At 39.1% G+C, this 12,006-nt stretch overlaps 1 protein-coding gene across 1 annotated transcript in view; it reads left to right on the top strand.

Moving 5' to 3' along the window:
- vwf (von Willebrand factor) overlaps positions 1-12,006 on the top strand; it is a 122,188-nt gene that overhangs the window by 38,948 nt on the left and 71,234 nt on the right. Inside the window, exons 17-22 of the mRNA XM_072562153.1 lie at positions 1,548-1,642; positions 3,080-3,240; positions 3,321-3,424; positions 9,298-9,436; positions 11,357-11,491; positions 11,680-11,826. Of these exons, the coding sequence (XP_072418254.1) occupies positions 1,548-1,642; positions 3,080-3,240; positions 3,321-3,424; positions 9,298-9,436; positions 11,357-11,491; positions 11,680-11,826 (781 nt within the window). The remainder of the gene's footprint in view (positions 1-1,547; positions 1,643-3,079; positions 3,241-3,320; positions 3,425-9,297; positions 9,437-11,356; positions 11,492-11,679; positions 11,827-12,006) is intronic.

Here is a 12,006-nt window from a genome sequence, read left to right as displayed (position 1 = left end):
AAAACACAGCAGATCAGGCAGCAACCAAGGAGCAGGAAAATCGATGTTTCAGGTAAAAGCCCGAAACATTGATTTTCCTGCTCCTAAGATGCTGCCTGACCTTCTGTGCTTTTCCAGCATCGTTCTAATCTTGACTCTAATCTCCAGCATCTGCAGTACCCACTTCTGCCAAAAGGAAAGTTTCAACCTATATTGCAATATCAGCACTTTACAGTGATTCAGATGTAGATAAATTATATTTTTATAGCAAATCTTTAAGCTTGACTTAACTAATGCTTCTCACTTTCTGTCCTGTAAACTGTGGAGTCTTTTTACATGAACGCTCACAAAACCAAGAACTTAGATTTTTTTCAGCTTCTAATGACTTGTAGATTCTAACCAAACACTTTTGACTTGAAATTTGAACAGATTAAACCATTCTACTGAGGTAACCCATTCCCTTAACTTCTCTAAAAAAATCCCTCCTTTTTTTTAGGACAGAGACAATACTTACAACCAATTCCAGTCTGGGCTCCTTGAAATTGCCCTAGAAAAAGTTTCCAGAGCTAAAATCAATCCTTGATTATTGTGAATGTAAAACAAGCTAATAACCTTAAATGATTATTCCACCTGTTGTAAACCACCTGTAGTTAAAAACAATTTTCCATTACCACACTAAGCATTTGCAATCACCTGTTCTCCGGCACATATGGGCTGAGCTCAGCTCTGGAGGACTGCCTAACTTAGTTTCTTCTAAAAAATAACTTTGTAAAAGTAACCAACACCCATATGCCACTACTTTGAAAAGCAAACCATAAAACCTTTAAGTATATGCATACATACATATTTCTTTACAGGATACTGTGCAGAGAGGCAGAGGAAACAAAGGTGTGGAAAATGGAAACAAGAATTGGATAGAAATCTAAGGCAGTGGAACATTGGGAAATATTTATGTTGCACACTGCCTTATGCAGCACAAAGCCTTTTCTGGCTCTGTGCTTTTCTACACTGTAAATGTAAAATATATATATTCCTACATATCCAAATGCTCCTACATTGCGTTCCACTATCTCTTAACTATGCGGAGGCCTCTAAACTGTCCTAATTTTCACACCTTCTCACTACTTTAAATCAATCCTGCCTGTTATGAAACTACACTGGCAGCCCCAGTATGGCAGTAACTTCCTGAATAGTGTTGCCAGGCTGACTCTTCAAGTGGGAATCTTCCAACATAAAGTCAATCCAATTCAATTCAGTCCGATCTGATCTGAACCAATGAATCAGATTACACATGAATGCAATTGCTTTTGCTTATTTTAATTAAAAATTTACAGGTATTCAGTGTTTAGAGTTTATTGTTAAATTCAAGAATGATCACTCTGTTTGTGAATAGAACCAGTTCAAATGAGCAAGGACTTGTTTGTGTATTAAAATACAGGCATTCGAGTTAATTGTTTAAACTGTGAGGTTCTGCCACTTTCTAACCTCTTCTTTCAAGGTAGCCAACTGAGTCGAAGTTTTGGTAACTTTACAAGTTTCAAACAACCTGTTTGTATTTCTTTTTGCAGTTACTGTGAAAATGGTGTGATGCGTTGCAGTGCAAATAATTTAGCCCATCATTATCCACCAAACGTTTTCTTAGACACAGAAGAGGGTGGCAGAGGTGAGAGTCTGAATATTTATTGGATTGTTGTTGGGGGGTGGGGGGGGTAGGTGGGTGGTGCGGGGAGGGTTAAGGAGCCAAAGAGAATCTTTGTTCTGGACCCCAGAGGTTCCCATGGACATTTAACTCCACAAGACTTTCCAATGAATTTTTTGATCTGCCAGTTGCCTGGCATGCTTGAAAACCTATTGGGATGTTAACAGTCTCTAAACTAAACTACGAAGAAATGCTTTCAAGTATCATTGCAGTTCCCAATACATGGGAGTATGTATGCATGTTCCCTCATGTAGACTCTGTTCACAGTAAGCCCATAGAGTTTAGACAGGTTTAGGTGCTTCTAAATGTGTGCAGGAACTATTTTGCTGAGAGTATGCAGGCTGGCATTATAATTCACTGTTAAGCTTCCAAACAACACCATGACTTGCAATAGAATTGGCTAGCAAGACCACCACTGGAACATGTGAAAAGATTATACAAGATTAATTGCTTTGATTACAACTCCAAATTCCGTTTGTTAGCCAGACATTTGCTGGTTTTTGAACATTAGTACTGTCAGATATCACAGAGCTGCCTATTCAGGTAAGGGACATGTAGCCATAAAAATCAAGAGCAGGAGTAAGCCATTTGGGCCTTTGAGCCTGGTCTGCCTTTCCATATGATCTTGGCTGATCCTCTATCTCAACGCCATATTCCAGTTGTCTCCCAATGCCACCAACACATGCACAGCTATTGTCATGATCATCACTGGAATCCTCTTCTCTGATCCAAATCAACTCTATTCTGAAGATAAGTCAATAACATATCTTTTGAAACCAGATGAACATAAGTTTCAGCCTTCTTTATTCGAACAGCAGATATCAATTGTTTATCCTGAACAGTGTAACTTAACACAGCTCACTATAAGTTGTGGATATGGCTTCAACAGTGGTTCCGTCAAATCAGAGTGCATAGAATCAATAACAGATGCTTTTCTCTGTGTGTGCTGATTATGCCAAGCTCCAAGTAATGAACATTTGATCCCCGATCATCACTCCTCTAGAAACATTAACATTAAATTAGGAGAATTATTTAGTACAGCTAATATTTGCTGGAGTCATCAGAAATAACCACATCCTATGAATGAATAACAATTGTTTTGAACTTAGTGTCAATTCTAAGACATTTTCTGTGAACTGCTCATTATTTTCACACCAAGGTTTCTGAACAGAAATACCAAAGTCTTAGTTAACTCATTGTGTCCTCACTCCTAAGTAATATTCCTTCAACATATAAGTTTTATAAACATCTAAGTAGTCATCAATTATAGTTTTCAATCGATTGAAGACGCATGTAGCATAAATACTGTACAATTCGTGCTCCTAAACTGTCACATTTACCATCTCAGCTTGATTTTAAATGTAGCCAATTGATACTGAATTCCAAACTCCCTTCTTCCAGCCAAACGAGAGACAAGTTGTGACCCACCAATGAGTAGATTTTCTTGCCCAGAAGATGACCCTACAGCCCAAGGCACCGAGTGTCTAAAGACGTGTCAGAACTACGATTTGGATTGTGTGAGCTCAAAATGCATATCAGGTTGCATGTGTCCTCATGGGCAGGTGAGAAATCCGAATGTGCAATGAAACAGCACCCTGTATTTACCTCTTACTGTATAGTTTACACGTCATTTATTCTTCAGGTACAAGAAGAGAACACATGCATTTCTCCAGAAATGTGCCCGTGTCTACACAATGGCAAGGAATATCGCCCTGGAGAGTCTATCAGGCATGACTGCAATACCTGGTAATGCTATTTTCTTACGATAATAAATACACATGTCGTTGTAAATTTAATATAAGAAAAATGTTGGATGCAAACATCTACTGTGCACATTTATGTTAGAATTAGCATGTCTGGTGTGAGGCTTCACCCATATACAACATATTGTACATTAAATTATTGGCTACTCACTGCTTTCTGACGACTGAATATTTATGAGCAATGCTTGCCTGAACCTGTATGATCTAGTTGCACAAATTTAGGATCTCGATCATGTACCTGTTACAGTGCTAATTCTGACATCCAGTTTATGCAGCAAGGAGCTAAGTTATATAGAGTAGGAAGCTGCCAAGTTTGTTCTTACCTTCAGTTAGCTGATCTTCTGCCTTGTACCTAGCAGGAGGAGATAGTTAAAATTGAGGACTTATTCCCAAAGTTATTCCTTATAAGGCTGTACTTCATAATCAGACATTTGAAGTTGAGTGTTTGAAACCAGGGATTACAAATTTCAAACACAAAAAGGTCAATGATCAGAAACAATGGCCAGAATCTTGTTGTGTTGTGAACGGCCAGCTCAGGGAGAGCTTACAAGACAGTCATCGGACAATGTTCCAGTTACGCAGTGGATTAGACACCAGTAGAAAGTTCCACAGAATCGAGACCCCAGGACTGGAAATCCCTGATGAAAGCCGCTGCCCAATCAGAAGTTAACAGCTTTTGCACTGGGAGGTTTGACTGCTGCTGGAAGAGCGCCTCCTGGAATCCCAGGATTGTGGCGGGCCCAGGCTACAGAGAAGTAATGTGGGAGATTGTGGTAGGGTTCATGGGGAATGGGTCTTATTGGACTCCTTGTCCTGAGGTCCATCCCCTTGATCAGGCAGTGGTAGCATTTGATAGAGATGCCCCTTTGCACCACACTATGGTGATGAGTGGCCCTGCATAACTTGAACTTTCTTATATGCAATGTTGCAACATGCTGACGTATTCTTGGACTGATAACAGCAAAGGAGGTGACCACTTAAGGGCTTCAATTGGCAGAGGGATGGGAAGGTCAATGACGGGCCTTCTCACCCAGACCTTAATCCTGATGGTGATGGGAAGGCAGTGAGGATTCAGGCAAATCAGCATTCCATGCAATTAAATGCCATTCCAACCTCCAACTCACCAGCAGTGAGAGAAGATGAGCCCAAATGCAGAGAGAGCATTGGGCTATATCACAGAGAGCAAGCCCAAAAAAACAAAGGAAAAGGCATGCCATTATCTTGTGACCATTGGCTGTCAGCATGTTGTGTAAATCTGTAGAACTGTTTTGTGACACTTCAAGACATTGATATTTTCAGTCCATTGTTTATTGGATTATAATAGTTAAGGAAGCATAAAGTTGCACTGAACTCTTTCTCATCGATTGCTGTCTGATCTGCTGTGATCTCCAGCATTTGTTGTTTTCAGTACAGATTCCAGCATCTGCAGTAATTTGTTCCTACCTTCTGTACTGAAACTTATTTTGGCAAGTTGAAATAAATGCCATGTGCAAACTAGAGGTGGCTGATAGGCTATATCCAATTTTCATAAGATGATTGGATGGTCTCAAAATAACTGAAAAATCAAAGCATACTTGATGTGCAGATTTCTCAACAAAACCAAGATTCAAATATTTATTGACCAAACTTCTCCTAAAAGGTTACCTACGTTGCGTAGAGCTAACTCCTATATTACTCCCTGTCTCTACAAGACATCTGTTTCATAAACAAAGGATTCTTTCAGCATCACTACCAAGAATTAAATTCATTTCTATTGTTTAATCTGCCTGTAAATACTAGTCTTGTGTGCACGCTTCTTATTGACTGAGAGCAATTGCTGGCTACTTTTACTTCAATGCTTAGCGGTTAGCTATCGCTTTAAATGACACTGCCCCATATCTAGTGACTTGTTGACCATGGGTTTGGAAATCATTTTCTACTGTTATCACCATGTGAATATTATCTTTGCTATTTTAATGCAGACCTTAAATGACACAACATATGATATTAATCCATTTCTGTTATACGTGCTGCAATCTGGTTGATGTAATTTTCTGCCACCATCATTTTTTTCCTTGCCTAGGGTAATGGTCTAGTTGGTTTACAGTGAAAACTATCAAGTCTTTAATGAGACAAGAGGTAGTCTGTGATAGTAATCAGGTATAAATTACATTAATAGGTTGAACATTGTCACAAAAACTATTGAGATCCTAAGATGTCTTGACTTTCCCCATGCAAGTCCTTATGGCATGTTCAGATTGGATAGAGCTAAAAGTGGTCTTCAACATTAAGCCTTTCAATATCATTACCTTATATGACAATTTAATTCTATTAACATGCGAGCACAGAGGATAACATGGAATTAAGTGTGCAGTTATCAAAATCAGCTCCAAATTCTTTTTCATACCAGATTTCGTAAAATATGCAAATTGCTCATAATTTCACCGTTGTCCCTTTTAGCTGACAGGAAGAAAAAACTTACCTCAAGCAATTGTCTCCAAAGTAGTGAATATAAGAGGTTGATTTGTTACCTTGCTTCCAATATGTAGCCCATGGGGGATTTAAAAATGATAAGTAACAAAGTGTTTGAAAAGTACCTCATTTGAAGTCTTAATTTCTTTGCCAGGAAAAGAAAATATATTCAGCAGACTTCATAAAACCACTCCGGGAAATGCACTTCCTGTAATTTATTGTGCTTACAGATGGGAAATAGCAATGATCACGTGCCAGACTTCCGAAACGATATTCCCTGTGGATGAGATTCTCTGCTGGATGTGCAGTTTAAAAAAAATTGCCCTGTAGCTATTTTCTATGGATGGTTAGACTCACCATGCTAGCACACAAATGTGGTGCAAATGGTACAATCTTTCAGCTTTCCCAGACCGAGAACACATATTCATTTCTTCCCAATATATTTTGATTGTTCAGTATGAGCATGAACATCAGGCTGCCCTGGTGGAATATCTGCACAATTGAGTTCTCAATAGCAACAGTACTGGCTATAGGATAGAAGGATTCTGTGCACCAAAGGACTCATTTTCACTTTATCAAAACCATGTCACCAAAGTCTCCTGAGACATACTTGGTTAGGTGAAGTCTGCTGCTAATATGCAAGGGACTTTAATTCATTATTATAGAAGAATACTGCAAAGTCTTTTCTGGATTTACTTTCTATGTTAAATATATCTACCCCAAATTTTTAATGCCACAATATTTCCTTCATAACCTGTTACTCTATGAATGTTACCCCAATCCAATCCACTCATATAATCTGAACTGTAACTGTACAGCAAATCTCAATTTATATCTGAAACATGTCACAATGAAATTATGTAGAATTTTCAACATAGAAGTGGGTCATCTGATCCATGTGGTGTTTATCTATGTGCTCAGGCTGTTCCCAAGTTCCCTAGTCCCAATTTCTTTTAACTGCAATTTATTCTTTAATGATTGTATTGGGTCCAATGTTGCCCCATTCGAAATGTACTCACCTGCACAAATTTCCAATTGAACTCTTCATCTTTAGTTTAATTACTAACTTCAGTCATGCATTCCATTGCCTCACATAATCTATTGCCTCACTTAATCCACTGCCTTGTGTAATCCCTGCGTAAACACTGTCCTCTCTTGTTGTGTTCTAAATCTTTAAACTAACTCTGAATGTCTGAGGCAAAAGTGAGGACTGCAGATGCTGGAAACCAGAGTTTATATCAGAGTGTTGCTGAGGAGCAGGACTCGGATGCTGCCTGACCTGCTGTGCTTTTCCAGCAACACTCTGATCTAAACTCTGAATGTCTGAGTTATGGTTTGTTGTACCTCTTATCAACCTGTGTGCTCTGACCTATCATTTTATATTTTTAACATTTCAATCAAATTGAACAATAACCTCAACTGTTCTAATTAAAACAGCCTGAGTTTAAGTTTTCCCATTTTCTTTCCTTGTTTCAGGCAGTATGTAGTGATTGTGTATCATATCCTCTTGTCATTACTAGTATTGAGCTCCAACTCTCCCATGAAGTCTTTTTAATGATTCAACATCACATTTAGATTTTCATTTCCATACCTTTTCCCATAAAACTCTCAGGTTTAGATTAGATTCCCTACAGTTTGTAAACAGGCCCTTTAGCTCAACCAGTCCACACTGACCCTCTGAAGACTAACCCCCCCCCCCCCCCCCTCCAGACCCATTTCTCTCTTACTAATTGACCTAACACTATGGGGCAATTTAGCATGGCCAATTCACCTAACCAGTACATCTGTGGGACTGTGGGAGGAAACCCACGCAGACACAGTGAGAATGTGCAAACTCCACACAGACAGTCAGCCAAGGCTAGAATTGAACCTGGGACTCTGGTGCTGTGAGGCAGCAGTGAAAACCACTGAGCCACCTCTCATCCTGTCTAAGGGATTGGACGAGGTGTCCTGTTTTCAGCCACCGCAGATATAAAGAGCCAAGCAGCCTCTTTCTGTGCAATAAGCATTCTATGATTTTTTTTCTACCTTTCAAAAGCAATTAGAACCATTGCAGGGAATCACATGCGGAATGTGTTTGAGCTGTCAGTATAGGTGAGTCTCAGCTGCATTGCGTCAGTCTTACCAGACAATAGGGGCTGCTCTCTCATTAGAGAGAGAAGCAACTGGTGGTTATTTAACCTGAGGGCTACCAGATCTCAGGCAAGGGAAGAGGTTAAGAAGGAGAGTCCTTCATAGTAACCTCAGGCCGGTGATGGTTGGCATCATACTGCTCTTTAAACCAATGATCCAACCAAATGGGCTAAACTAACTCCCAAGCCTCAGTATACTAAGAAGGAATGTGCAGAGCAGGAGAGCCTATGCACTAGCATTAAGGTACAATTAAACTAATGTCATGAAATTTGACTCAAAGTGGATGAACAACTTGATTTATTGTGGCTTATTTCAAAACAGCAGACTGATGGAGTGGAATCCTTTTCTGTTTACATGGCATATTAATTTACCACAGGGACCATAGCAATGCAATTAATATAATATGGAAAAAGTCTCCTGTTCACTTCCTTCCATCAAATACAGTGAGAGCCAAGAACTGAAAATAAGATCGTCGGCTTACAAAGTATCTGGCATCGAAATGAGAACAAGAATCTGAGAGATTGTGTGTGTGTGTGTGTGTGTGTGTGTGTGTGTGTAAAAGTGGAGGGATATTATAGGCACCACCATTATTGCTTACTGATTCTGTGATTTCGAGGTCTTGCTATTACAAATCCCCGCTGACAAGATAGCAGGACTTAACTTTCAGGCACAGTGCTGTGTTTGCAGAAAGCAAATGGAGGAACTGTTCATGTTCCAGTCCAAACACAATCAAATCCTCTTGATATAAGCATAAATGTGTCAACAGAAATGTTTCAGCTTTAATTACTTAAATTCTGACCTGGAAGGAATCAGACATTTTACATTGAATATTGTGGCTTGTGCTAATACTGGAGGTAAATAGCTACTTCTGGCTCAGGCTGGAATGTCACAACCTCATACATTTTAGATGTAAATCATTGTTTTCTTAAATAGGTACAACTAGTTCAATTGAGAATTGCTTGCAGAAATTAAATCCAAGTTAATATATGGGAGTCTGCTGTTTCTTACATCATTCCAGTATTTGAGAAGACAATTAGATCTAATCCATGTTGGGAAATTCAAGACTTATGCTGAGTTACTGGATGCAACTTGAAGCAATGGTGGGACATAATAGCTGATTTCAATGATCCCTATTGGGAGGTGAGAAGGTATATACTCAGTGATCTTTTGTTCCAGCCTCAAAATCAAATGCGAACTGTTCATTCTGGATTGAATGACCGACAATATTTTGGAAAAGTAGGAGCTAATTGTTGTTGCTGTTTGTTTTTGAAGTAAATGCTTCAATCGAAAGTGGCACTGCACTGACAAAGTCTGTGATGGAACTTGCATTGGAGTCGGCGAGTCCCACTACATAACTTTTGATGGACTGAAGTATACATTCCCAGGGAAATGTCAGTATGTCCTGGTACAGGTAAGAATTCCCTGTTGTGGCTTTTTGTAATCATTTCAAAACAGATGGACAAATGTGGACTTTCCAAAACATGTTTTTGTCAGCAAGACCCCACACTAGCTGTGCATCTTTGTACAATTTACTGCATCTTCTTATTTTTGTAAAGTAAATGTCTAAGTTTTTGAATAACAGAGCAGTGTAGGAATGTTTTGTATCGGAGAAGCCATTTGCACATCTGGCCATAAGAAGAAAAAGTGCTAGAAGTATTGGCAGATCAGGTAGCAGGCATCTGTAGTGAGAAAAACTGAGGTAACATTTCAGTCTATGACCTGTCATTGAGCCCAAACTACCCAATCAATATTTTGCTGTGATAATACTTTCTATACTGCTTTCTCTAACAGGAACCAGGCCTTTCTGTAGGCTTTATTCTATAATCCTAAAGCAACCTCTTAATAAAATCACCCATATGTAAAGAAAAGCATGCTAAATTTCTAATTTTCTTGCAATACACTTAAGCGTGCCAACTATTCCTTGGAACTGTGTTTTACTAAAGAACCTTTTTGGACCTAACTTTCCTTACCAGGGGTCAAGACTTTGTTATTTTTCAGAGATTTTCTTGAGATTTTCTCAAGGAATACTTTTTGATTTATGAAAGCTACATTTTGGTTCACAACTCTCCCGTTTCATTCTCAATAATTCGTTTATGAGATGATGCAGTTCCAAAGTACCTTTACCTTCTGTATTAGAATTGATATATGGGGTGTGTGGGCTCACACAGAAACAGAATTAGACAAATTCATCAACATCCTCAACAATTAACACCATTCAATTCAACTTAATACCACAACACACAAGGAAATCATTCATTAGTGAGACACTGGACTATTTAAATTGACACAAGGCAACTGACTAAATTAACAACAAAAGATTATGTAAAACAACTGGCAGACATTCTGCACAAAAAATTCTTAATTCTAAATAAAATAGAACAGTGAGGTAACAATTAATATGTTTCTATTTCAAATGCACAAAGGTAGAACATTTTAACCAGGAAGTGTATTGCACATCAAATCTCACGTCCATATTTAAAATTAACAATTGACATGAACTCCAATCATGTTGACAATAGCAACCACAACATTTTCCCTCACAAAACAGCTCCTGAAGCTATTCAGCTTTAAGCGAGAGATTCCACATTCATCTCAAAGAAATCCATTATCTCACTGATTTCAAGTTTTGTGTGAATATTCTTTTGTCATGGGTTTAAAATTGTTCTCATATTTACAATCTTTTTTCTCCTCCCCGCAACTTTTCTTCTTCACCCCCTGTCCAACTTTGCAACTCTTTCCCTGCCCTAGCACCCCTTTCATTCCAACCTTGCTGTGTGTGACCTTCTCCCACCCATACTCTCCCTTATTTCACCCATGCAGGCCCCCCTCTTCATGTCCATTCCAAACCCCTGCCACCACAGATGGCACCCCCACCCCGACATGCGCTATGGTACCTCCTCTCACCAAGGCTTAGACTTGGCCCATGGCAATCCCAGTCACACACTCACCACAGCCACTTATTTTTCCAGCTGCTTCTGTAATCACAGGCTGGTTTTCTCCTGCATTTGCTGCTAATTCTGTCACTAGTCAGCCAATCAGTGGCACATGCAGTCAATCAGTGGCACATGCAGTCAAAACGTAGCCTGACATTGGACGAGCATGAAAGAAACAGAATCAATGATTGGAGAACCCCTCATATATCCTATCTGTCTCACATAAAAAGCGATCTTTCCCAGATTTACCCCGTGTGCAATTTTCCCAGGCATTTTCAGGGGTCACAAGGAGGAATTTGTTCCCATGTGTGTTAAACTCCCTACCTGTGGAAACCTCAAAGTACTCTACTATTTACACATTTATTTGCTTCCTTGATCACTTTTGAAATTTTTTTTAGGATAGTTGTGATGGGACCGAAGGGACTTTCCGCATTATAGTAGAACACACTGGCTGTGGTTTGCCAGGCGAAGAATGCTCGAAGGACATCACTGTGTTCTATGACGGAGGAGAGCTTGAGCTGTTTGGAAAAGAGGTATGTAATAACAACACCAATCATACGAATACCAATGCATATTGGAATGTTTGCCATTTTGTTTCAATCCTCTTGGAACTTTTGGAGTTGTGCAGTAAATCGTAATTGGTGGATTTATTAAAGATGACTTTTCTTTTATGATGTCACGTTTTCATATTGAGTTTTAACTTATCTGCTTCTTGTGCCAGGTGACTATCAAAAAGCACCTTAAGAATGAAAGAGACATGCAAATATTCAAATCTGGTCTTTACTACGTAATTATATTGGGCAAAAAGATTACCATTCTCTGGGACAAGGGCATTCGGATCTCCGTTCAACTTCAGGGCCAATACAAGGTGAGTTACTTTTAATGATCTATTTCTTCACTATTTCTTCCCAACTCTTTTCCTTCATCACTGTCGCCTTCACTCTTCCTTCCTCGTTTTTCAGAATTAAAATAGGCTTTGGGTTACTTTTGTTTCATCCTACCTTCCTTCTTTCCATTTCTCATCCTTTCTTCCCTATCTCCTCATCTC

This window comes from Chiloscyllium punctatum, chromosome 44 (assembly GCF_047496795.1).
Source record: "Chiloscyllium punctatum isolate Juve2018m chromosome 44, sChiPun1.3, whole genome shotgun sequence".
NCBI classification, from domain to species: Eukaryota; Metazoa; Chordata; class Chondrichthyes; order Orectolobiformes; family Hemiscylliidae; genus Chiloscyllium; species Chiloscyllium punctatum.
This window is presented reverse-complemented; position numbering and strand designations above follow the sequence as displayed.